This window comes from Barbus barbus, assembly GCF_936440315.1.
Source record: "Barbus barbus genome assembly, chromosome: 2".
In the NCBI taxonomy this organism is placed as follows: domain Eukaryota; kingdom Metazoa; phylum Chordata; class Actinopteri; order Cypriniformes; family Cyprinidae; genus Barbus; species Barbus barbus.
The window spans coordinates 21,069,419-21,093,209 of NC_136730.1; the positions used below are offsets into that span (position 1 = coordinate 21,069,419).

Consider the following 23,791-nt stretch of genomic DNA (forward strand, 5'->3'; position numbering starts at 1 on the left):
TTATCTGCACAAACAATGCATACAAATTATCATGTGTTCTCGATCTGATCTGGGGCCATATTATAGAGATAATCTAACACAAGAATCATATCTGTTTAGTAACCATAGTGATTTCAGTTAGGATCTTGTTTAGGACAAAAGACTCCCTCCTCCTTTGGAAGGAGTTGCTCTTATGCCCCCATAGGAATGTGTTTTTTAAAATACTGGTTATATAACGACCAAAACAAATGAGTTAGGGCCCAAGCCAAATGCTTAGAGTATCTACAAGATGTACACATAACAGATAAATGCAACGAAGCCTTAAAATGCCTTTTAAATACGTGACTCAATACAAACAAACTTCTGTTTCTTGTACTAGATCTCATTCCTCCTCATTCAAAATACATTTATGTTTAGACATTTGGCATTATAGAACATAGAACTGTTGCGAAATGGCATATTTAATGTATTTTTTATGTATAATTTTGAATGAAAAGTTTGATATGGATGTTTGGACCATATGAGTAGCACTTTATAGGCTACTTTAATGACCACAGTACACACATTGCATTGACATACTTACAGAAATAACAATTACAATAGTTAAGCTTCTCCAGAAAATAATCATAATAATTTAATTAAGCAAAAAAATTTAATTCTCTGTTGTTCCAAATCTGTTCTTTTGAGGAAACAAAAGTGAACTAATGTATTTTGCTGTTCAATATGTAGCAATTAACATTTTCACGAACAATATTTTAAAGCATGATTTTGCTGCCATCTCCTGGAAAAGGTTGCTTGTGATGAGTAACTCCTACTGCTAATAAGAATGATAATACATGAGAATGTGATTATATTAGATTTGATGTTATGAATTTAAAAAAAAAATCCATTTGTAATTAATAAAATACTTTACATGTAAACATTTTTGTTGTTGTAATTTAAGGCTAAGGACTTTTAATTTGGCATCAAATGTGTCGTGTAACGTTAACGGTTTTCCCGGAAGTAAGATGTGATTTGTTTGCACAATGATTGGTTAACGGTAACGGTACAGTCGGTCGTGCTCAACGCACACAACAGGCGCTTAACGTTTGGGCAGTTTCAAGCCTCGTATTTCTTTGGTGCTCTGTAGCAAGTTAATTACTACATCTAGAGGAGATTGGTTTACCCACGGGATGAGAGATTCAGGTTACTGAGACGCAGGCTACAGATACAGTAAATGAGTAAAGATAGAGCTAGCTGTCACTCAGAGCTGTTGTGTTGCTGCTGTGGATGAGGCTCAAAGATGTGTCAGGTTAGGGGTAGTTTTCGTGTTAAGAAAAAGCAATGCAGGTAATGTTGGCTCATTCAGATGTGGCGGAGTCCGGACATCAGTACCTGAGCAGGTGAGTTTCGGTTAACCATAATTCACTGGTTATTGTAGTGGACCAGTGACCAATAAAGATATCTAGATATCAATAAAGGTATTTGTGGTTTAAAGTATTTTTTGAAAAATGTTAACAGTTTTCAGCAAAAACATTTTTGGATGTCTCTATAAATGGCAAGTAGGGTAGCCATAACATTTTAAGCAATAAGTAATATAAACAGTCATGGCCAAAAATATCGACAACCTTGGTAAATATGATCAAAGAAGGCTGTGAAAATTAATTTTATAAAAAAAATTCACAAAAATGTAACCTTTAATTGGATAATAAGAATTTAAAATGGGGCAAATATCATCATGAAATAAATATTTTTTCTCAAATACTTGTTGGACATAATTATTGGCACCCCTAGAAATTCTTATGAGTAAAATATCTCTGAAGTATATTCCCATTCATATTCACAATTTTGAGCACTCCAGGGTGATGATGAACATGAAATTATCCACCCATGGCTTCCTATTTCACAGAAATATAAATAGGAGGGAAAGCAAAGTCCAAATTCCCTTAATCATCCATCACAATGAGAAAAACCAAAGAATATAAAAAAATGAGCTTTTTAGCAGCAAACACGTAAGATGGGTTTGGTAAACACGGGGATAAAAAGTACCCCATGTGTACAATGAAATATACTGCTGTATTTTTGATGTTGTGGCCCTATATTTCTGCTGGAGGTCCTGGACATCTTGTATAGACACATGGCATCATGGATTCTATCAAATACCTAGAGATAAAAAATCTTCCAACTGTACAATAATCCAAACAAAAACCTCAAAAACAACACAAAAATGGATCACTGGGCACAAAACCAAGCTTCTGCTATGCAGTGTTAATTTTGGCAGGCATTTTTGATTTAGTCTTAGTCTTTATCTTGAGACGAAAATGCTTAATAGTCTTAGTCACATTTTAGTCATTTGAGTCTTTCATAGTTTTAGTCTAGTTTTAGTCGACGAAAAGTCATTGCATTTTTGTCAACTTTTAGTCAAACTGCAGTTACCAACATTTAGTTGGGAAGCTATTATATATGTAGTATTCAAACAAAAATAGTAATCAATACTTCTCTCTTTAGACCAAAACAATTAAGCTTAGTTATGAGAAATTTGAATCAAGGATTGAATTTGGAAAAACTGGAATAAATTTTAATTTTTTGGTAGAAATATAAATTAAACTCATTTTTCAGATACAGTAGGTTTACTTAACAAGTATACGTAAGGAATAATTGACGACGGGCCGTTGAATTATTAGATTCAGTATAACGCAGTATAACTACTAGTATTTTCTACTTAAATCGCTATTGTGAGTAGGATTATTTCTTCCGCATCTCATCCAACGACTCTTTTGCTAGTTCCAAAACGTCATTTTAAAGCTGGCAATGGAGGCTTGAGCCGTTGATAGCAGACTAATGCAGTTAATAATGAAGTTATTAGAAAGAGAGTGAGAGAGACAGAGACACAGAGAAAGAGAAACAGAGAGAGAGAGAGAGAGAGAGAGAGCTTGTATGAATTAGGCTACCTCTGTGTGTCCCTCAACAGTGTTCTGAAGCACCGTCTCTAAACTGTAAGTCTGCTTTAAGATGCAGCGCTGTTATTACCTCGCTAGTGAGAAATGTCATGTGTAGCCTTTAAGTTGCTACACTAGGCTAACTGATAAAATCGTCAGGGCAGCGCTGACAACGATGCGAAGTGATATGGAACTGTAATGCGGTCAAGAAAGCTGCCTGGAACTACGTTCGCCGTGCGTTTCCCTGAAAATAATTGCACACCTCAGAACGTTCGTCAGCCAATCAGATTCAAGCATTCAACGGCCCCGTAGTATAAATTTATTTAACATCTTTTGTTGGTTAACATTTATGACAGATTATTAGGAATGCTGTCCATTTAAGACGGAAGTATGCATGTAATAGCCTACTGACATACATTCAGATTTCACCCACCTGTTTAAGGTCACTTAAACCATAACGGACTGTATTTCCGTGAGATACTCTACATGATAGACATGTGGACTGCTGTGTGTGTATTTGAGCACTGAGAACTGATCGCGCGCTGTATGAGAACTGAAGAAGTGGAGCGCGCGCGAAAGAGAGCACTTCTATCAGCGCGTTTCCGCCTATCGCACCTTCACTGACTTTAAGTTAATCGACAATGAATTGTGACTCCCGGAAAAAACGGGACGTCTGGTCACCCACTCCCTAACCCTTTGGGTGCTGAGGCCATTGTTTCAGATCGCTAGTTCGCGTTTTGGTAGGTTATCCGTCCACTGCGTCTGCCATGCTGAGACTAGATATGCAAACGCACCTTATCCAATGAGAGAGACGCACATTTTGAAAGACAAGACAGTTAACTTAGCCTATAGGATGTATTTTGAATGTCCGGTAGTCCTCAAATAGCATTTTAGTCCCGTCTCGTCTTGTTAACGAAGACGCGCATAAATTTCGTCATAGTTTTTATCATCAGATATTAGTTTTAGCACGTCAACGTCTCGTCTTAGTCACAGAAAAAAAGGTTCGTCGACGAATATTTTTCGTTGTCGTCTTTGTCAACGAAATTAACACTGCTGCTATGGCCATTCTAGTCCTCTGACCTGAACCCTGTAGAAAATGAGTGAGGTGAACTGAAGAGAAGAAGCACTGTCATGGAGCTGGGAATCTGAAGGATCTGGAGTGATTCTGGATGAAGGAATGGTCTCTGATCTCTTGTCAGGTGTCCTCTAACCTCATCAGGCATTAGGAGAAGATTTAGAGCTGTTAAACTGGTAAATGGAGGTTTCAAAAAGTATTAAATAAAAGGGTGCCATTAATTGTGGCCAATGTTTATTAGAGAAAAACATTTATTTCAGAATGATCCCCCCCCCCCCCCCCCATTTTAAATTCTTGCTATCCAATGAAAGGTTAGAATTTTGGGATTTTTTAAAAATAAAAGATCAAAGGGATTAACAATGCAGATTAATTCTCACAGCCTTCTTTGATCATATCTACCAAGGGTGCCGGTATTTTAGCCATGACTGTATGCCTTTAAAAAAACAAAAAAAAAACTAAATCGAATTGTTATAAAAACAAAGCCTTTTCAATTAATTCTGGGTGAAATAATTGAAAATACAAATATTCAGAACTCTGTTTTAAACATTGTTGTGGCATTATTTTAATGTGTAGGAAGTTCTGCTGTCATTTATTCACTGCCATCTCATTCCAAAGCTTGATGCCTTTCAATCTTCTTTCGTTCTTCTTTATTTTGAAGGATGTTTTTGTAACTAAACCAAAAAATAAAAAAATATGCTACAACATTTCTCAAAATACCTTGAGAGTGATTAAACGATGACAGAATTACCATTTTTGGGTAATTATCCCTGTAAAACAGTAAGGATGATGATACATGGGGCAACTTTGAGCAATGTTGCTTGGGCACTTTCCCATTGAGAAGGGAAAACAAATTTCTGTCTGATTGTTCGTCGGCCCTTTGTCTCACCTGGTATCATCAGCCTAAGTCTGCAGAGCCAAATCAAATGTGTAATATGTTCAAAATAAACATTGTGCACTGTTTTAATGCCAGGAGTGACAGAAGGAGGCTCCCCTCTCATGGATGTCTGCTGTAAGAACTCCAATCGTACAGCCCCAGTGAGTGAGAGGGTACCCAGGAGAGCCGATGTGCCCCTGTGCTCTCGGACCAATGGTTGGAGCTGGCCCCCACACCCTTTCCAGCTCCTGGCCTGGCTGCTTTATCTCTACTTTGCTGTTACTGGCTTCGGTGTATTTGTGCCTCTGCTCCCCACACACTGGATCCCAGCCGGATATATTGTATCCTTGTTTTACAGTTTGTCACATAACCTACACAAAAGCTGTTCCTGCACACATCTGCATCACATTAATATACATATGTTACCCTGTAGCAGCCATTCAGAGTTGGATCTTTGTGCAGTTCTGTGTGAACTATATACAGCTAGTCTTTTGAGAGACTCGCTTTTTGATTAAACATCAATCCTTAACTCAGAGCTCAGTGTACAGGCATTACATTCATCTGTCACCTCTTCATGCACCTGATGGCCGTCTCCATCGACCCTGCAGATTATAATGTCAGAGCTAAGAGTTATAAGGGACCCATGCCGGTGTTTGACCGCACAAAACATGCACACGTCATCGAGAACTGTCACTGCTACCTCTGTGAAGTAGATGTGTAAGTGCAGACGTGCTGCTATCTGTTTCTCTAGTGTTTTGTGGGTATGCATGTGTACCGATGCTTTATTCAGATTTATTTAACTGTCAACGACTTAATGTAGTCAAACGACTGTAAAACTGTTCTTTCCAGGGGGCCAAAATCAAAACACTGTAGTGCATGTAATAAGTGTGTGGCAAGCTTTGACCACCACTGTCGATGGCTGAACAATTGTGTCGGCAGCAGAAACTACTGGTGAGTCTTTTTCACTTTCTTTTCTCTGTTTGTCATTATGTGGGTTCGTTTTTCACGTTCTGTCGCTTCCATGGTCAGCGGCTGGTAGATAGATATTTTAACTGTCAGAGTATTTTTCAAGGCGGATCCTGTGTCTAACTATTCAGAGAGAGATTATTTTATAGTCTGTCACCATATCCAGTATGCTGATGTGAAACATTTCATGATTATATGACATGTAATTTTTTCTCAAATGGAAGTCATTAAGTCATTTATGAGATCAAGTGCTGTTGCTTAGCATCACATACAAACACTCATTTCATTTGAGGTTCATTTTCACTGGCACACCTTTAGGATGAATCAGAATCAGCTTTATTGCCAGGTATGTTTACACATATGAGGAATTTGTTTTCGTGACAGAAGTTTCCGCAGTGCAACAGGATGACAATGACAGAACAAAAAACACAGATAATAAAAGAATAAAAAACAAGTAAATGGGGAGTAACACTATACAAATTGACAGTTGTATGTACAGGTGCAATACAATAGACAGTTTTGTATTGCATCTGTTCATTGGATGCTGACCAATGAATCAGTCGTGTTTTTACCTTAATGTCTTTTCATTAAATGAACATAATCAGATAGTGTGACTAAAGTCCCCATGACATAACTAATGCAGCGGGTTTTTTTTTTTGCAAGTGGCATAACGTGTTTTGGGGTCCGAAGTTGTTGTTTTTTAAAGAAATTAATACTTTTGTTCAGCAATGTTATATTAATTTGATCAAAAGTGACAGTAAAGACATTAACATTGTTACAAAACATTTCTGAAGTAATTGCTGTTCTTTTGAACTTTTCTCTTCATCACAGAATCCTAAAACATTTATAATAATAATATTAATGATCATTAATGTTACCTGAGCACCAAATCAGCATATTAGAATGATTTCTGAATTATCATGTGACACTGAAAACTGGAGTAATGGTTGCTGAAAATTCAGTTTGGCTATCAAAGGAATGTATTAAAGAAGAAAACGGCCTTAAATTGTAATAGTATTTCGCAATACTACTGTTTTTTTAACTGTAATTCTGACTTCAAACAATGCATAAGTATACAAAACATTTAGTAAAAAAAATCTTTTTGCAAGCCTGAAAATCTGAAGGCCAAACACAGTGTATTCGTTAATTCCTCTTTCTCTTTCTATTTGTCACAGGCTGTTTCTCAATAGTGTGATTTCTGCTCTCCTGGGGATTGTTTTGGTTGTAGTTATTGCTAGTTATGTGTTTATAGAGTTCTTTTTGGACCCATCAAAACTTCGATCTGACAAGCACTTTCAACAGGGTAAGAGGTCTTTTGTGGGCGTGTTTGAATGCACTGAAAAGCTGGTTGCACTCCACACAACAAACTGTATATTTTCACGGATAGTGGGAAGTTTCTGTCCTCATGTCATGTTTTTGTGTGTATGTGTGTGTCTGCAGTAAAGAATGAATCTGTGGTGTGGTTTGTGTTTCTGCCGGTGGCTCCAGTCACCACAGCTGGTCCAGCCATTCCTGCTCTAGCAGGAGTCACCATTACTCTGGGCCTACTTTCTGCACTTTTGCTGGGACACTTACTCTGCTTCCACATATACCTCAGTGAGTACACTCTTCTACATACAAGATTTTTTTAAAATGTTTTTGTCAGCAGAGCTATATTTATGTTATTTTATTTGTACAGTAAAAACAATTTTGTGAAATACTACAATTTAAAATAACTTTATTTTAATACGTTTTAGAATGTAATTAATTCCTGTGATGGCAATTTTTTTTAAACAGCAGTTACTCCACTCTTTAGTGTCACTTTTTTCAGAAATCATTCTAATATGCTGACAAGAAACATTTTCTGAACATTACAATGTTGAAAACAGCTATGCTGCTTAATTATTTTGTGGAAACTGATACATTTGTTTATTCAGGACTGATGGATAGAAACATTAATTTGAAATAGTAACAATGTAAAAAGTATTTCCTGTCACTTTTGATCAATTCAATTGCTGAATAAAAACATTAATTTCTTTAAAAACAAATCTTACTGAATCCTACTTTTGAACAGTAGTGTTTGAGTGAGCATTCCCAGTAATGCACACCTCTGCCTTAAATATTAACCTAGGATTAAACTCAAATGCCTCCCCTGGCCTGAATGCACTCAAAGGAGTTTAATAAGGAGCTGAATACATTCAAAAGTCAGTGCAGCACATTTTGAATTAAAACATGCATATATTTGCATATATTATTATCATTACACGTATTTCTTTGAAGCGGGGTTTACTGCAACTAACTACTTACTGCCTGCGCCTTTTAAACTGCAGGTGCAGGTGTATTCCTCTGATGCCTGGAATAATCAGGTCCATATCAACACAATGCCAGCAGTTGGGTTTGAGCTCAGGCTTTGGTGTAGCCTTAATTCTTCTGCATAAGAGAGACCACAGCTTGATTACCATGACACAGTCACTCACCGCCACATGCTGTCCACCTTCAGCTCAGGCAGATCTGTGTAGCTTAGTGCTAGCCTCAGTAACCATGACAACAAAACACGGCAGGCAAGATCAGTTCATTTTCTGAAGCCACAACGACAAAGACTCTCTGATCAGTCTCTGGTTCTGGGGTTATTTGATGTGTTGTTGCTGTTATTAATTAAACCTCAATTAAACATTTTCCGTTGTGGGTTTGTCGGGTTGGAGTAGAGCTTATGACTTACAGCTGAATCAAATAAACAATGGAAGAAATATAAGTGTAGAATAAGATAGATATTTAAATTGTGTGTACTAGGAGCCCTGTAATGCACAAGGGACATCTCACTGTGTGCCACTAGGGGGCATTCCTTGAAAATCCAGAGGCTAAAGAACTTTGAGATGAAACCAGAAATAAACATCCACATCTATACTTTTTTTGCCTGATGAAATATGTACAATAAATAATTTGTAGCTATGGTTCTTGTCCTCAATGACATTGTAAATGGTGTGATGTGAATGGATGATACAGCAGTAGACATTTTGTATCAGATTCTGTCTCATTCTCCATCTCATTCTCTTCGTTAGTGTGGAACAGGCTTAGCACATATGAGTATATTGTGCGACAGCGGCATCGACAAGAGGCCAAAGATTCCAGAAAGCCCCCTCCAGAGAATGAATCTGGGGTTCCCAAGATGAATCTATTCAAGGTACAACACAGACAAAAACAAACAAACATATTTTTAGCACAGCTAAAGGTGGTTATTTGCATTTTGATGTTCAACATCTATACTGTACAGTTTTGTTTTGTGTAAAAGAAAAAAAAATATATAGTATAATTTAACCGATTAATGTCAACATTTTGGTGATAGGCCATTGAAAACAATGCAGGCTCTCAACAGATGTGTATTTCCGCTTATTATTTTTATGTAGTTGCATATTAATGTTTGGAGCATACATCAAATGCATGCATGTTTAAACTAATTCTGTAAAGATACTGTGCTCGTAGCACGCGCTCTTTAATTACACAAACAGCAAAAGAAACTACGTGCATGCAATGTCGTAGTTATGCCGTCAGTTAAGGCATGATGTTACCAAAAAGGCGATTTAAAGCAGCCTTAAAACTGTTTGCATGCATGCAATATGCTATATATGCATCACATTTAAGAACATGTCTCTGAAATGGTTTTAAAAACAGTCCTGAGGCACCCCAGCACTGTCTCCCTCATCTAAAACACCCGATTGAACTCCGCTCATTAGTAGAGACTTTAATACTTGAAGTGGGTCAGAAAAGGAAAAGAGATAGTAAAGTAAAGTCGTGACGTATTGTCAAGTATGGTGACCCATACTCGAAATTGGTGCTCTGCGTTTAACCCATCCAAGTGCACACACACAGCAGTGAGTAGTGAACAAATCCACACACACACACACACACACCGTGAACACACACCCGGAGCAGTGGGCAGCCATGCTGCAGCGCCCGGGGAGCAATTGGGGGTTCGGTGCCTTGCTCAAGGGCACCTCAGTCGTGGTATTGAGGGTGGAGAGAGCGCTGGACATTCCCTCCCCCCACCTACAATTCCTGCCGGCCGGGGGCTCGAACTCGCAACCTTTCGATTACGAGTCCGACTCTCTAACCATTAGGCCACGACTTTCCCACATATTACAGATTTGTGATAAAATAAGATACATGTCAGATCCGCGTCACGTTCAGTAGCAGCAGCTTTTAAAGCAATAGCAAATAAGCTAATAAAGCTGCTGTGTCTATTAATCCAAGAACTAAAGAAAAAATAGGAAATCAATAACTTTTATAGCTTTAAGGGGTTCATCTATATTTAATTTAGAATTTAGTGTTTGGTAACTTAATTTTCTGTATATTTCTGCAGAAGGGCACAGGTAGCTAAATATGTAATTTATTATAATGGGTTCATGTGAAGATTGTTTTAAGTTGACTTAAATTAGAAGTTAAGTCTAATAAATGTTAAAATTGATAGCTCTCAATTATACTGTAATGCTGAATGGCTAGAGTCAATGGTTAAATATTCAGGGAAAAACTATTTTATAGAGACATCAGTAGTATTGATAGCAGTGGCCTTCAATCATAAAAAAGATGCCATTAAAGAAATATTAAAAATATACTTTCTTTGTTGTTTGTACATTGTACATTTGAAGATTGAATGTGAAATTATTGCAATATAAAAGTATATTTAAAAACTTTAATGTAGGTGGGATTAATCGCAATGAATTTTAGAAAAATGTGCGATTAATTAGTGTTTTTTTTATTTTTTTTATTGTTTGACCGCACTAATATATACAGTATCTCACAAAAGTGAGTACACCCCTCACATTTTTGTAAATATTTTATTATATCTTTTCATGTGACAACACTGAAGAAATGACACTTTGCTACAATGTAAAGTAGTGAGTGTGCAGCTTGTATAACAGTGTAAATTTGCTGTCCCCTCAAAATAACTCAACACACAGCCATTAATGTCTAAACCGCTGGCCACAAAAGTGAATACACCCCTAAGTGAAAATGTCCAAATTGGGCCTAATAGAGCTCCGGCGGTTGACGTCACGCAATCTACACTCCAACATTTTGGCAGGCAACCAGGAGAGCACTAGAGCGGCCGTAGCATTGGTATAGACAGTTGTAGAACAATAATTTAAAACCAGACTATTTAGACCTTAGATTTGGGAAGTCGTAGCCTAATGGTTGGGCCTAAGTCAGACTCGTAATCCAAAGGTTGCGGGTTCGAGTCTCGGGCCGGCAGGGATTTTAGGTGGGGGGAGTGAATGTCCAGCGCTCTCTCCACCCTCAATACCACGACTGAGGTGCCCTTGAGCAAGGCACCGAACCCCCAACTGCTCCCCGGGCGCCGCAGCATAAATGGCTGCCCACAGCTCCGGGTGTATGTTCACGGTGTGTGTGTTCACTGCTGTGTGTGTGCACGTTGGATGGGTTAAATGCAGAGCACGAATTCCGAGTATGGGTCACCATACTTGGCAGTATGTCACTTCACCTTACAAACCTTACACCGTTTTAACATGGTGGACAGCTGCTGTGCGCCAAGATGCCTGAACATGCAGCGGAAATGTATGTGTCCCGTACGTGAGCTCCCTTGGCCGGTTTAGGGTTCATACCCATCACATAACACATAACATCCCATAAACCTTGGGCTTCCATAAACATTCCCCCTTATCTATCTCTATTCATACAGACACAGTTCATGAAACCCTACAAGCATGAGATTGAACAACAATGAAAATGCATAAGCAAGGGAAAATTAATAAGAAATATGAAATATAGAAACATAATAAATGAATAAACAATAAAAATACTTAATATAATAATAAATTATAAAATAATCAAATGCTGAAAATAATCCAATAATAACAAAAAAATAAAATAATCCAATAATAAATCATATGAATGACTAATGGTTATAAAATCATTATATAAATGATTATAAATGAATACAAAAACCATAAAAAAATAAACACACACACACACAATTTGCACGTGAGGATCTAAGGATCTTTCATGTGTATATATACATGTCCGTCCGTCCGTCCAAATCCTGAAAAAAATGTTTCATGGTTTCACAAAAATAATAAGCAGTTCAATCAATAAGCGTAAGACATGTTTCTTGAGCACCGAATCAGCAGATTAGAATAATTTCTGAAGGATCTTGTGACACTGAAGACTGGCAGCAGCAGTACTGGCTTCTGAAAATTCAGTTTTGCCATCACAGGAATAAATTACATTTTAAAATGCTTTAAAATAGAAAACATATTTTAAATTGTATATTTTATAATATTTCGTAGTTTTTCATTTATATATTTATATAGTTTTTACTGTATTTTTAATCAATTAAATGCAGACTTAGTGGGGATAAGGGCATTCCTTCAAAAACATGAACAAAATCTTACTAACTCCTAACTTTTAAACAGTAATGTATGTATGTAGATATGGCTATGACACCACCCTTCCAAATTCCTATTTCATAATGGTTTAGGTTTTTGAGCCTTTAAAGAAATACATAGGCCTGTCTGTTCACAAATCAGATTTCCCATGAATGCTTATGTACTGAATTTGAATACAAAGCAAGTGTTGGCCACATATGTAATCATCAGGGTGGCTAGCTCATGGCAACGCAGTTGTTGTAGCAACCAGGTTGTTAAAACAACCTTGTGTGGACAATCATCTGTGCAGTTGCTTCTCAGAGCAATTAACACATTCCCAGGAAAACGTCTCCAACAGGCTACTGTCAAATCCTCCCAGGGGCGGTACATTGAGCTCACACTGAACTATAGGAAATGAGCTCACACCATGAGTTCACTTCCTGCCACAGAGCACATGGTATGTGTTTTGAGAACAGTGTGAATCTGCCTTGATGGACCGTGAAGGCTGTAAGCAGGCATGACGGTAACATTCTGCTCTTTGACAGAACAGTATTTAACATTTATAATAATTAGAAATGTTACTTGAACACCAAATCTGCATATTAGAATATTTTCCGAAGTGTCATGTGACACTAAAGACTGGAGTAATTACTGATTAAAATGTAACTTTGCCATCACAGAAATACATTTTAGATTGTAAAAATATTTCATAGCGTAAATGAGTTCAGCCTTGATGAACATAAGTGACTTCTTACAGAAACATTAACAATCTTACCATCCCCATACTTTTGTTTTGAATGGTAGTGTACATATTACTATGAAGTATGTAACATACAATATACTTTTGCAATTCTAAATGCATGGCATTTTGCAAGAATCTCTTACCTAGGCAGGCTGGGATTTTAGTAATTGCTTTGCAGAAGGGTTCTATAAGTTGACCCCAGAAGTACATCTCATGAGAGTGCTTGAGAGGTGTGCATGTGACTTGTTTGCTTTGGCTCACTATGTAGATAGTTGGGCAGGGCTGGCATTTCACTAATTTCATGTTACCACATACACAAGCAAACATGTGCCATCAGTACCTCACACCCATAAGGCACACAAATTTGCAAACACATACTGATAGCTTCTACACTTCTGTTCTCAAAATGGAGAAAAAACTTCCATCCATCCATATACTCACTTGTGCAAATATAACTATTGTGGATTTATTGGATGATTGAGTTGCAAAAAAAAAAAAGTCCTAGCATAGCTAAAGAACTGAAGATTCAGAGTTTATTTATTGAATAAAACTGCTGGTGGCATTATATTCAGCTAGTTTGAGTATGGGTGAATTATTATTTTCGTCATTTTTTTTCATTAAGGTTGTACATCAGGGTGTTACATTGAAGGTCATTCAGTCTCTAATGTGGATCTTAAGCATTTAAATACTTTACAATGCAACAACTAATGTTTTATGTGGGACCACTACTCATTTTCAAAGCAATTGTAATTTATCTCTGATATTCCTGTTTTCCGTCTCACCATGATTTAATTTCCATCATTGTTTTGCTGCAGCAGCAAATCAGTTATAGCGGGACATTTGGCTATACCAATCCTGAGATGGCGGTAGAGGATCCAACCGCCATGAGCTCCCAAGAAGGATCAGTGTAAGTTTTGCCAACTACATTAATAAAACATGATAGTATACTTAAAAATATCACCGAAAATACAGTATTTAGCTTTTTGATTACATAGCTAGTTAATTACATGGCCTGTGACTTGAGTTATTATGTACATAACTGTGCAAAATGTTTCTGTGCAAACTTGATCAAAATTGTCAGTAAAGACTTTTAGATTGTTACAAAAATGTTTATTACAGTTTTTTGCTATGTTTTTAATCAGATGAATGCAGACTTGATGAAATAAGAAACTTTTATAAACATTTAAAAAATCATTCCTCCTCTAAACATTTGAACAATTTAGAAATTTGGCCAAACAGCTTATCGTTAAAGCAAGGAAGCGATTAAATGTCACTGACTTAACATCATGAATAAATAATTGAGTAGGAAAACAATCTTCCGTTCACAGAAGACCAAGACTTGGCTTTCTCTCCCCCTAAGCCTGCCTGCATTAACGTCTTCAGTCCAGCCAAATCAACATTACTCTGTACATTTTCTTCCAATTGTGGCTTAAAGGGATGATTGATTCCTTTAACTGATTAAAAAAAATACAATACAAATACTAATTTAATTTATTTTATTGGGCAATTATGGTATCATGTCAACCTTTTGAGAACTCTGCTGGAAGGGAAGGAAGGATATTACAGCTTTTGTGGGCCACTAAAAATGTGAGCTAGAGGATCAGTTATAGATAAAAGAATTTTTACTTACTAGATTTTTATATCTGGAGGGACTAATCCATTAGTTCCTCATATATCTGCATGCATTTGACAATAATCTTTATTTTTCTTAACTTTTTGTTAAACTTCTCTGGCTTCTAAATGGACTAGTTGTGCAGAAGCAGTTACTGAGGCCTGTTTTGCTCATGTGTCATGTTGCTTAACAAGAAACAGTCAACAGTATTTCATACCAGCGATTACAAAACAGGCTTTGACATTATTTCATACGTCATGGGGCAGAATTGTTTCCCATGACATTTCACTTTGCAGGTTATTTTGCATTGAAGGCCTCACTGTTAAATTGTCTATGAGTCCATATAATTTTGAAAGTTTTGGCTCTTTGCTCTTGGAACTTTTAGCAATCATAAGAAATGATCATAGAAGACAGTGGATGTATTTTCTTTTGAAGAAATGTTATAACCTCTAAAGTAAATAAGTGAATGTAAAAATGTTGTTTGGTCATTGTGAAATGTGCATCTCTCCACAGACGTTACAGCAACGGCCAGGTCAGAGGCTCGTCTGAGCACATGGGTGAAGAAGAGCTCCTCCCTGCTGTCATAACAGAGAACAAAGCATCTCCTCACCCTCACAAACACACACAGGTGTGCCACATTAGCACACACACCACAACCACCAGAAAATCATTTATATATTAAATTCAGGGTCTAATTATACAACCGGTGGCCTGTACACTCTACTGAAGTTGTAATGTCCGTCTGACTCAATATGTGTTAAAACTGTTCATTTATTTCCATAGAAAAAAAAGAGGAAAGTGTGCAAACTTGCAGCCGAGGTAAACAGTGACAGGTCCATTGACACCAGCACCACCAATGGCATGCCAAAGACTTCTACTGAGCAGGGTAAGACAAACGTACACAAATCAGCTGATGACTGTAATATTTGATTTACACTTACTGCTCAGAAGTCTGAGGTTGGATTTTTATTTTTTCATGTTTTTGAAAGAAGCCTTTTATGCTCACCAAGGCTGAACAACATTTGTTTGAAACAATAATGTTTTGTAACCGTGTAAAAGTATTTCTTGACACTTCTGATCAATTGAACTCATTCTTGCAGACTTTTGCATAGTGGTGTCCATTCATTAATATAGCAGACACTTTTCTCGAATGTAATTTACAAATGAGAAATACAACAAAGTGATTCTTCCAAGGAGGCTGAAGATCATAGGAGTACAGGACAGAATAGAAATGAGAATGAGAAATAGTAAAAAAGTTGGTAACACTTTATTATAAAGTGTCCTTGTTACATGTACTTACTATTATAATAACAATTAATTATGCATAATTGCATGCAAGTAGCCCTAAGACTAATCCTAACCATATAGTAAGTGCATGTAGGTAATTAATATTACTCGGTACTTAAATGTATGATTACACTGTAACAAGGACAGAGTTTTATGAAGTGTCTGGACATATACAGGTGCTGGTCATAAAATTAGAATATCATGAAAAAGTTGATTTATTTCAGTAATACCATTCAAAAAGGGAAACTTGCATATTAGATTCATTCATTACACACAGACTGATATATTTAAAATGTTTATTTACTTTAATTTTGATGATTATAACTGACAACTAATGAAAGTCCCAAATTCAGTATCTCAGAAAATTAGAATATCAATTAAAACCAATGCAAAAAAAATGATTTTTAGAAATGTTGGCCAACTGAAAAGTATGAGCATGTACAGTTGGGGCTCCTTTGGCCTGGATTACTGCAGCAATGCGGCGTGGCATGGAGTCGATCAGTCTGTGGCACTGCTCAGGGGTTATGAGAGCCTATGTTGCTCTGATAGTGGCCTTCAGCTCTTCTGAATTGTTGGGTCTGGCGTATTGCATCTTCCTCTTCACAATACCCCATAGGTTTTCTATGGGGTTAAGGTCAGACGAGTTTGCTGGCCAATCAAGAACAGGGATACCATGGTCCTTAAACCAGGTACTGGTAGCTTTGGCAGTGTGTGCAGGTGCCAAGTCCTGTTGGAAAATGAAATCTGCACCTCCATAAAGTTGGTCAGCAGCAGGAAGCATGAAGTGCTCTAAAACTTCCTGGTAGACGGCTGCGTTGACCTTGGACCTCAGAAAACACAGTGGACCAACACCAGCAGATGACATGGCACCCCAAACCATCAATGACTGTGGAAACTTTACACTGGACCTCAAGCAACGTGGATTCTGTGCCTCTCCTCTCTTCCTCCAGACTCTGGGACCTTGATTTCCAAAGGAAATGCAAAATTTACTTTCATCAGAGAACATAACTTTGGACCACTCAGCAGACGCTTCTGACGCTGTCTCTTGTTCAAGAGTGGTTTGACACAAGGAATGCGACAGCTGAAACCCATGTCTTGCATACTTCTGTGCGTGGTGGTTCTTGAAGCACTGACTCCAGCTGCAGTCCACTCTTTGTGAATCTCCCCCACATTTTTGAATGTTTTTTTTTTTTTTCACAATCCCCTCCAGGGTGCGGTTATCCTTATTGCTTGTACACTTTTTTCTACCACATCTTGTCCTTCTCTTCGCCCCTCTATTAATGTGCTTGGACACAGAGCTCTGTGAACAGCCAGCCTCTTTAGCAATGACCTTTTGTGTCTTGCCCTCCTTGTGCAAGGTGTCAATGGTCGTCTTTTGGACAACTGTCAAGTCAGCAGTCTTCCCCATGATTGTGTAGCCTACAGAACTAGACTGAGAGACCATTTAAAGGCTTTTGCAGGTGTTTTGAGTTAATTAGCTGATTAGAGTGTGGCACCAGATGTCTTCAATATTAAACATTTTCACAATATTCTAATTTTCTGAGATACTGAATTTGGGACTTTCATTAGTTGTCAGTTATAATCATCAAAATTAAAGTAAATAAACATTTGAAATATATCAGTCTGTGTGTAATGAATGAATCTAATATACAAGTTTCACTTTTTGAATGGTATTAAATCAACTTTTTCATGATATTCTAATTTTATGACCAGCATCTGTATAACTAAAATATTCATATTGATATTATACATTTGTTTATAATGCAGTTATAAAGGTATGAGATTTATGTATTAGTGCAATGCCTAACTTTTTTTAAATAGCAATAATTTTGTATTTAGAAACACATTTAACAAGTACAGTGCTGAAACATACAGTATTCGCAGCACATCACATAGTGAACATGAAAACTAAGATAGAATGTAGACTAATGCTAACAGTTTGTGATCGGTTTAGGAGATTAGTAAGTTATGGACGACGTTGCTATGTTATAATATTAAACAGTGTGGTAGATCTGCATCACTGAACAACACCCTGTTTGCTTTAGACTGAAGTATAGCACAAAGAAGAATAACACTACAATATGACAGTTAGTCAGGCTTTACCTGATTTATAACTTTTATTTTAGCCTCCGTTGCATTGCTCAGTTGTTATTACAGTGTTTGAATAGTTCTGTGCTCCTAAACTGCCTGTGTAAATACTGAAGCCTATTTCTGCCACGTAAGAAAAAAAAACATCCATTAGTAAATCATAATTATGACATGAAAAGGAAGATTGTAAATTGAAGATTCCCAATTTATAAGACAAGACTTGTTTAAGGATTAGACTTGTGTATGAATTAAACTGGTTCTCACCATTAATATAACCCTAGATGCTGGAATGGCATTAATAAGAAAGTAAATAAATAAATTACAAAGTCAAATTTATGAGTTAAAAAGTCGTAATTATGAGTTAAAAAAAATAATGACCAAATTGAAATTATAACAGTCACTGAGATTAAAAGTCAAATGAGTAACAGTTATCACGATTTATGTAATAATTTAGAATTGATCTCATTATAACTGTAGAAATTGAGAAATTTTTAAAAGTCAATTAAGAGAAGGTTCAACTTTTTATATGACAGTTTGGAATTATTTAAAAATAAAAAATCTTTAATTCTGACAAAGTAGAAATTAGGAGATAAGTGACAGTAGGAATTATGAGAAAGTCATGTCATATTAAATAAATTTTAGCTTTTTATGATGCCAGTTTATGTCATAAATTGACTTTTTGTAATCTAGAATTATATCATTGATTTATGTCATAATTATCATTTTCATTTCTTAATTATGATGATTATAATTTACCAAAGCTTGTTTTTTTTTCTTAGGTTACAGAAATGAGATTCCATAAATAAGCAGTTTTTATTCACACAAGTTTAGCTGTTTGAGTTTAGCCCCAGTATAATCTTGTAAAAATTTAAAATTGAATACATTATGAAATAATTGTAGCAAAAAAAAAAAAAAAATCTGTATGGTGTTTTTCAGTGGTCTTGATATTGGTGAATCGGAGTGCGAGTAGTTACTTTTGTGATTTGTGTCTGTGCTTTATACAAATAGAGTCCTCTGTAGCTGCCGCCACTGTGTCCTCCTCTCTTGGTCAGCGCTTACCCTTTTCAGCATTCCCCCTGCGGGCCTCCCTCCCCCCTCTTACACCCGTACAAGCCGCTGGTCCCCCTGCTGAGTATCATTCTGACTCCGCAGAATCTCTGGAGGAGATCCCTGTAGCAATGGCACGGCTTGGCAGTGCAGCCCTGGCTGGTGCTACTACTGTGTCTGCCACCAGCTATTCCTCTTCTCTCCAGTGCGCTTTGCCTTCCTCAGCAGTTGGACAAGCTTTACCGTCCCCCCAACCCAGGACCAAGAGGAAAGCAGCCGTTCAGAAAGCTGCAGAGCAGAGGTTTGAGTTGGTGTCCCATAATCCATCTATGTTCGTGAGTCGAGAAAGCAGAGAGCCTGCCATGCCCCAAGAGGGCATTATCACGGAGGAAAGTCCCCGTGTGGTGAAACTCAAACAGACAGGTAAAAAGAGAAATATAGAGGACACTAAACCCAGCTTGTGTGTAGGAACCCCGCTGGTGTAGTGACTATTATAGAGACGCATCAGGACTCACTGGGCACTTGGTCGGCCTTGTTTCTTGAGCTCAGGGCCGGCACTAAACGCGTTACTGTGCCCCCCCCCACTTTCCATCCTCTCCCCTCCTTGCTGAATGCGATCAATTTTGAAAGCGAAAGTACCGATAAAACAGCGCACATATGAAAGCGATTGCACGCTTTAGCGAGCGTCAGCAACGCTCTATGCAGTCAACCCCCCCCCCCCCCCCCCCCCCCCCCACGAATGAGACATTGACAGACCGTGCACTACACACACAAAGACCCCACATACAAATCACACACACAACTTGATTTGTGCCCCCCCCTACAAATTTAAATGCCCCCCTGACGGAGGTGACCTGGCGCCGGCTCTGCTTGAGCTTGACCTGCTTTAGAAGGATCACATAAAAACTGATGTAGCACTGATGCAACCTATGCAAACACCACTGAATATCAGCAGTAAGAACCTTTTGCTGGACAAAACATCTAATGCTGGTTGTCATTGGTCAGTGTCATTTGATCTGAACACCTCATATTGCATAAAGTTGCATATAGATATGTTTAACAGTGGGTCATGAGGTCTGACCTCAGATCAGATTCTCTCATATATTTATTCATGAAATTGTTGATTATGGATTGAAGCCTTGGACTTGAGCCCTCAACTTATTATGAATCAGAGGAATCCATGACACTATCAATTATGAACTAGCGTATTTAGCCTTTCATTAACTCCAGTACATTTCCCTACTATTTTTGCTGTAGCATTGCACACGTGTTTTTAAAACACTTAATGCAGTGCTGCCCTTCTTAATTATTTATTTACATAAATATATATAAAATGCCAAAGTTTTAGTTTTCTATGATGAACCACGCCTGACCACTGATATAATTTTCAGGGTTTTTCGTTCATATTTTTTACATTAGTGTAAATTAAGTTACCTTGTTTTTAAATTGTTGTTAATTGTTGCTTTTCCTTTTTGTTGTTTTTATCAGCTTTTATATGTCTGGTTGTGTTTGGGTGAACTTGAGTGTGTACTATAGAGTGCACTTCTAGTGGTATTCTACTCAAGCGCTTTAGTCACTTTCTTAATAAGCATCTTACATTTAAGCAGTGCCACATGATGCCAGCCGTTATGAATGAAGTCCACTCCTTCCATCTCAAATGCTGCTCAGACAACCCAGTTACACAGTTGTTTATGTATCAACAGAAACGTTCTTAGTACATTATGTTTTTGGGTAGAGGGAGTGGCTGAATGATGGCCAGATGGGGAAGTAATATGAAAATGTGTTTGTTTTTTTGTTTTAAATTATGTAAAAAATAAAATTTAATTTCACTTTGACTGCATTCCTACACTTTTTTTTTTTTTTTTTTGCATTACCAGTGTTTTAATTTCATCTTTTTTTTTTCGTTTCTTTTTTGTTAAATCTCAGAATGAGTGAGATATTTTTGAAATTCTCTCTATTATAAATATTACACTGCAGAAGACTCCTGCAATATTAGTGGTAGGCAAAAGTCACTCATTCTTTAATAAAGACAATAAACAGGAAATACCTTCTCAAACTCAGCCTATGTTTGGAAAGGAATACTAGTTTACCGCATACAGTTTAAATGTGAAATTTCATTCATTTTAGCGCTGTGTAAAAATACACTTAAATTTGTAATTATGATCAAAATATGTTAAAAATCACAGTTGATATGGATTTCTGGTTCATTCGGCAAAAGGAAATGGAACAAAGGCAAGTGTGCAATCTGCGCATCCTAGAATACATTCCATTTATTGCACATTTACTCGATCATCTGGATATTCCAAGCATGTGGAATATGTGCAAATGATGCGCAGTATATATATACTGCAGAGACAGAGTAGTACACATTTCTGAACAAAAGAGTTTTCATTGTCATTCCTGTACCTTTTATCTTTTTAACCTCAAACTCTACTCTTCAATAAAAACAGCACGTGTAGCATTGCATAATTGTTGTCCTGTTTTTATGTGTCCTGAATCAATAAGACTTTTTTTTTTTTACAAAGGACATTTCCTTTTAAGGATATAGCCTGTGCTGGTGTACACGTCAATTCATTGAGAATCCAAAGCAAAAATAGTCATGGGTGTCTATAGCAACACTTGGGTAATACAAATACATGACATCTTGCAGACTTGGATGAGAAATTATCCAAATATTTAACTTTGACATCTAGTGCAAACTGCACATGCTTTAAGAAGAAAGTAAGATTTTTTTTAACCGTGTAATTGTACAACTGTAGTGACAAAGAGCATTCAGTACCTTAACAGGACCTGCCCACAATCATGTCACTCAAACACCTGCTGTAGATCCTAATATATTTCAATACTGCATATTCATGGGCTTATCAGCTAAGAACACTGCCAAGTCAGAAAGTTGCCAGAAAGCCTGTTGTCAAGACCATAGTTTAGGCAAAAACAATATTAGGTAATGGTCACATGGAGTTGGGGAAAAGTCTTTTTAGAATCCAAAATTGAGATGAAAACTTGCTCAATATGAACTCAGATGTGTCTTGAGTCATGATATTCACTAAATAGTGTAATTAACCACTAAAGTTTATTTACCAACAGCTGAAGTATGATATCATTGGCAGTTACGCTTGTGCTTTCCTTGCCTTGAGAATGGGGTTATTGTTTTGGTTTTGAAAATAGCACCGACAAGATGGATCCTGTTCTCTGACCAGCTGGATAAAATCATTCAGACTCTCCTTCCACTTCAGCTTTCAAGCAAAGGATCATGTTATGCTCCTACATCCATCTAATGTCAAACTACTATAAAATGTGCTGCCTATTCTGCTTTTAAAATCTTTCATATGTATATTAACGTCTTTTCATATGTTTCTTAATTTTTATAAGCCTTTAAAATATGTTTAAAAACTTCTTTCTAAAAAGAGCAGTTGCTTTTTTTGGTTCTGGACAGGGTGGCTGTTTTTGCAGTGCTGTGTACCCAGAGTAACCATGGCATCAGGATACTACAACAGTGTAACACTGACAGTCAGAGTTGCTCTGCTGAAGAGCGGCATGCAGCAGAACTTGTGACAGGACTCACAGTGACAGCAGCAGCATTACTGACAGAAAGCATTTGGCTGGAGCCAGTGGCACACTGCACGCAATTATTCACCAGAGATGAAGAGCTCAGTTTTCATAATACACCTTGGCTCATTTCTAATGTGTTCAAACTATTGTCGGTGGAACAGATTTATAGACTGTTCTGATCTTCATAGTCAAACAAAGGCCTTACTATGACTTTTCATGAATTATATTGTGCCCATTGAGGATAATTTTTTATTGTCAATTTGGAATAGTGAGATCAAAAGTTTATATCCAAAGCTGTTCTTTCGTCCTACAACTACTAGGCCACAAACTTTACCCTCGCACTAGCATAGTAATACATATAAAATGTAAATGGTAATATCATACAACTTTCCATATAAAGCTGGATATTTAAATTGATACTTTTTTGCAGGTACATCTCAAAAAATTAGACTTGTGAAAAACTTCATTTTTTTCTTAACTTCAACATTCCAAAAAGTGAAACTTTCATATATATTTTACATTCATAACATGTAAAGTAAGACATTTCAAAAGTTTTTTATTTTAATTTTGATTAGCTTACAGCTCATGAAAGTCAAAAATCAGTATCTCAAAATATTAGAATATTTCCTAAGATCAATAAAAAAAAGGAATTGCTAAACAGAAAAGTTCAAGTTCTTTGAAGTATGTTCATTTGTGCACTCGATACTTGGTTGGGGCTTCTTGAGCACAAACTCCAGCATCAGTGAGGAATGGCAAGGAAGTGATGCCTGTGGCACTGCTGAGGCACTATTGAGCCTTCAGCTCGTCTGTATTGTTGGATCGACTGCCTCTCATCTTTCTCTTGAAAATATACCATAGATTTCATATGGAGTTCAGGTCAGGCATGTTGCCAATCAAGCACAGTAATATCATGGTCAGCAAACCACTTGGAAGTGGCACTGTAGGCAGGTGCTAAAGTCCTGCTGGAAAAGGAAAAAAGCACCTCCATAAAGCTTGTCAGCAGATGGGAGTATAAAGTGCTCTAAAATCTCCTGGTAGAAAGCTGCATTGACTTTGGACTTGATAAAAGTTCAAGTTCAAGTTCAAGTTGAGCTTTATTGTCATTCCGCTACATGTGGGGACATATAGTGGAACGAAATGTCGTGTCTCGCAGGACCACGGTGCTACATAAATACAGACATACAACAATGAAGTAAAAACACTATAAACCTATACACAACTAACCTACTGACAGATTTAACTATAAGTATTTACCCTATACAAACTAAAAGAAAAAGGATAAAAAATACAACTAT

At 37.0% G+C, this 23,791-nt stretch overlaps 1 protein-coding gene across 1 annotated transcript; it reads left to right on the forward strand.

The window, feature by feature from the left end:
* Positions 1-999: 999 nt before the first annotated feature.
* On the forward strand, positions 1,000-21,403 carry LOC306879277 (palmitoyltransferase ZDHHC1-like). Its single transcript, XM_079432088.1, has 11 exons — positions 1,000-1,361; positions 4,943-5,187; positions 5,388-5,563; positions 5,696-5,797; positions 6,988-7,115; positions 7,253-7,408; positions 8,851-8,972; positions 13,726-13,817; positions 15,036-15,150; positions 15,306-15,408; positions 18,906-21,403. Exons 2-11 carry the CDS (start codon positions 4,969-4,971, stop codon positions 19,427-19,429), a joined length of 1,737 nt encoding a protein of 578 aa, XP_079288214.1. The 5' UTR covers positions 1,000-1,361; positions 4,943-4,968; the 3' UTR covers positions 19,430-21,403.
* The last annotated feature ends 2,388 nt before the right edge of the window (positions 21,404-23,791 follow it).